The sequence below is a fragment of the Penaeus vannamei genome, chromosome 27 (assembly GCF_042767895.1).
Source record: "Penaeus vannamei isolate JL-2024 chromosome 27, ASM4276789v1, whole genome shotgun sequence".
Classification (NCBI taxonomy): Eukaryota; Metazoa; Arthropoda; class Malacostraca; order Decapoda; family Penaeidae; genus Penaeus; species Penaeus vannamei.
The window spans coordinates 15,926,276-15,928,775 of NC_091575.1; the positions used below are offsets into that span (position 1 = coordinate 15,926,276).

At 40.6% G+C, this 2,500-nt stretch overlaps 1 protein-coding gene across 1 annotated transcript; it reads right to left on the minus strand.

Moving 5' to 3' along the window:
- Positions 1-105: 105 nt before the first annotated feature.
- LOC113825239 (cuticle protein AMP1A) lies at positions 106-948 on the minus strand. Its single transcript, XM_027378045.2, has 3 exons — positions 848-948; positions 490-689; positions 106-381 (listed from the first exon to the last, which is right to left on the minus strand). The coding sequence occupies exons 1-3, from the start codon at positions 854-856 to the stop codon at positions 213-215; spliced, it is 378 nt and encodes a 125-aa protein (XP_027233846.2). The 5' UTR covers positions 857-948; the 3' UTR covers positions 106-212.
- Between the last annotated feature and the right edge of the window lie 1,552 nt (positions 949-2,500).

Here is a 2,500-nt window from a genome sequence, read left to right on the forward strand (position 1 = left end):
AGTTATTTGGATATTTTTCACTTTACAGGCTTCTTGACTTGGTGGAAGCTATTCATAATGCGGTCTTGCTTTGTTGTGTCATCCTATTAAAAACTGTTTAGGTAACTTCTAATTCCATTTTTTAGGTATCATTTATTTGTTGCATTGTATATCAAAAAGGTTATTTACAGAGCAGAGATGAGCCGTTGAGAGAATGATGCATCAGAAACCACTTAATCGAAGGTAACTCCTCTTGCGCGCTGATCCTCAGCAATGCGGAGCAGTTCGTACACGTGTTCAGGCAGCGGCGGGGCGACGGGCAGGAGGTCGGACGAAGGCTGGAAGCCGTTCTCGTCGGCGATGAAGCTCACTTCGGCGAGGGTGCCGTCGGGAAGGAGGAAGCTATGGCAAGGAATGTAAAGATTAGATTTTAAAGAGACCACAAACTGCAGTTAAGAGTATAACAGAAATATTAGTAATATACGAGACATTACAGAACTTTCACTTTACTTGTATGATCCCTGCATGTTGCTCTGTCCCTCAGATCCAGGAGTGCCAGTGTTGGAGGAGCTGATGCCGTTGCTGGTCTGGAAAGTGTACTGGAAGTTTCCGTCGCCGTTGTCGGACCTCTCGTCCAGAACGGTCTCGGCCTCAGAGTCGGGTGTCTGAGGGCGGGCGAGGGCGACGACGGCCAGGCAGGCGAAGATAATCTGTGGACGCAGTCAAGTCAGTATTCTAGTTCTCGTCGCTCCTTCCCACTGCGGAACTGAAGCAGCATTGCTCCATTCGTCACCAGCTACACCAAAAATGTAATAAAGCACAAAGCTCGGGCAAACACAGATCCTTCCATAAGCTTCCGTCTACTCACCAGCTTCATTGTTCTTTTGTGATGGGGATGCCTGCAACGCCGTCTTTATATACTCACGTTGCACCAAGGTGACGGGAGGGAAGTCGTGACGACCGTGAAAGGGATATGATCCTTTGCTATGGAGGGTTAGCAGTGACAAAATTGCCTTTGCGTGGTTGTGTATTTTCGTATATCTAAAAATGTGTAAAACACTAGACAGAAGTTACGTTCATACATATATGGAAGAGAGTTAGAGATAGAATATATCTTTGTGTAGAATTGTGTTTGTAGTTTTACAGAAAGCGTGAGTTTCTTTTTCTGGATTCCGTTTCGGTCTATAATTACCTTTCTCCCTGAGGCCGAAGCAGGGCGATAAACAAACGAGCACAGTCATTACCTCATGGTCACCGAGAATAGCTTGCAAAATGAAGGTTAAACTAGCATCGTCTTCACTGAAAATGATAGTGGTTTGACCGGTACGGAAATGGTGAGTGATGCCCACGCGATAGCAGTTGTTTATCTGCATTTCTATACTGCATTTGCATGGTAAAGAAAGATAAAGTTCTTAATCGCGGGTGATTGAGGGTAGAAAATCACATATTATGTGTGTCTATATATGGATAAACAGATAGATGTACATGTATACGTGCAAAGCGAGCAAGGCATACAAAGAATAAAGTACGATCGAGTAATGGAAATGAAGAGATAAACAAATGATTTGATTTTTTAACAACGACAAAAGGTACACTCACTGACCTTCACTAAGGATGATTGTATGACGAATAACAAAACAGTATTTGTGCATTTGTATTAGAAAATCGGCGCCAAGAACTGTCTCTCACTTGTTTACGTTTTAGCTTCAGTGCCGTTCACTTTTTGTCCGTGCTATCTATGTATATAATTAGCGTTTCGAATCTTTACTCGTTCCTTTCCTATATAGAACGAAATATTCACTTACCTTTGTTCCATTTCGAACCACCGTTATCTACATACTAAGTTGTTTATTATTGCTGTTATCAAGAATCATTGCTAAGCGTGACTCTCGAAACTTTGGTCAGAGAAATTAGAATATTATTTTATTGTTATGACAAACTGAACCAAATCATTAATTCCTGTCCATTTTCCACGCCGTCGCGGCCTCGTCAGGAACAACATGCTCTGAGTATATTTGTTATCTGCCCCCCCCCCCCATCCACCTCAATGACTTGCCGAAACATTTCAGGTAAAATCATTTTTTACACATACACCATGTAAACACTGATAGACTGGGTGTGAGGGTCTCGATTCCGTCTCATATGTATTTTCATTTTATTTATTAAAATGATACTGATTTATAATTAGTAGGAAAAGGGAGGGTACAGAGTTCACCTTATGAATTAGAATATTCCTTGTTTAAATTATGTTTATTGTTAAGATTTACAAAATGATACGCCACCTGCTCATCATTATTTACTTAATAAAATATTAATGATTAAAAATGTTTATGGCCATTATAAAATTTGGCACACACTCAACATTGGAATGAATTCATTCCCACACCCACCAGTTTTAAAGACCGTTAGGTTACGCTACATACAAAATTTGATGGTATGGTGAATGCAGTTAGAATAGGCCTACACCTACATTTAAATGAATTGGCATATGAAAAACTCACTAATATGATTTCTATTTACA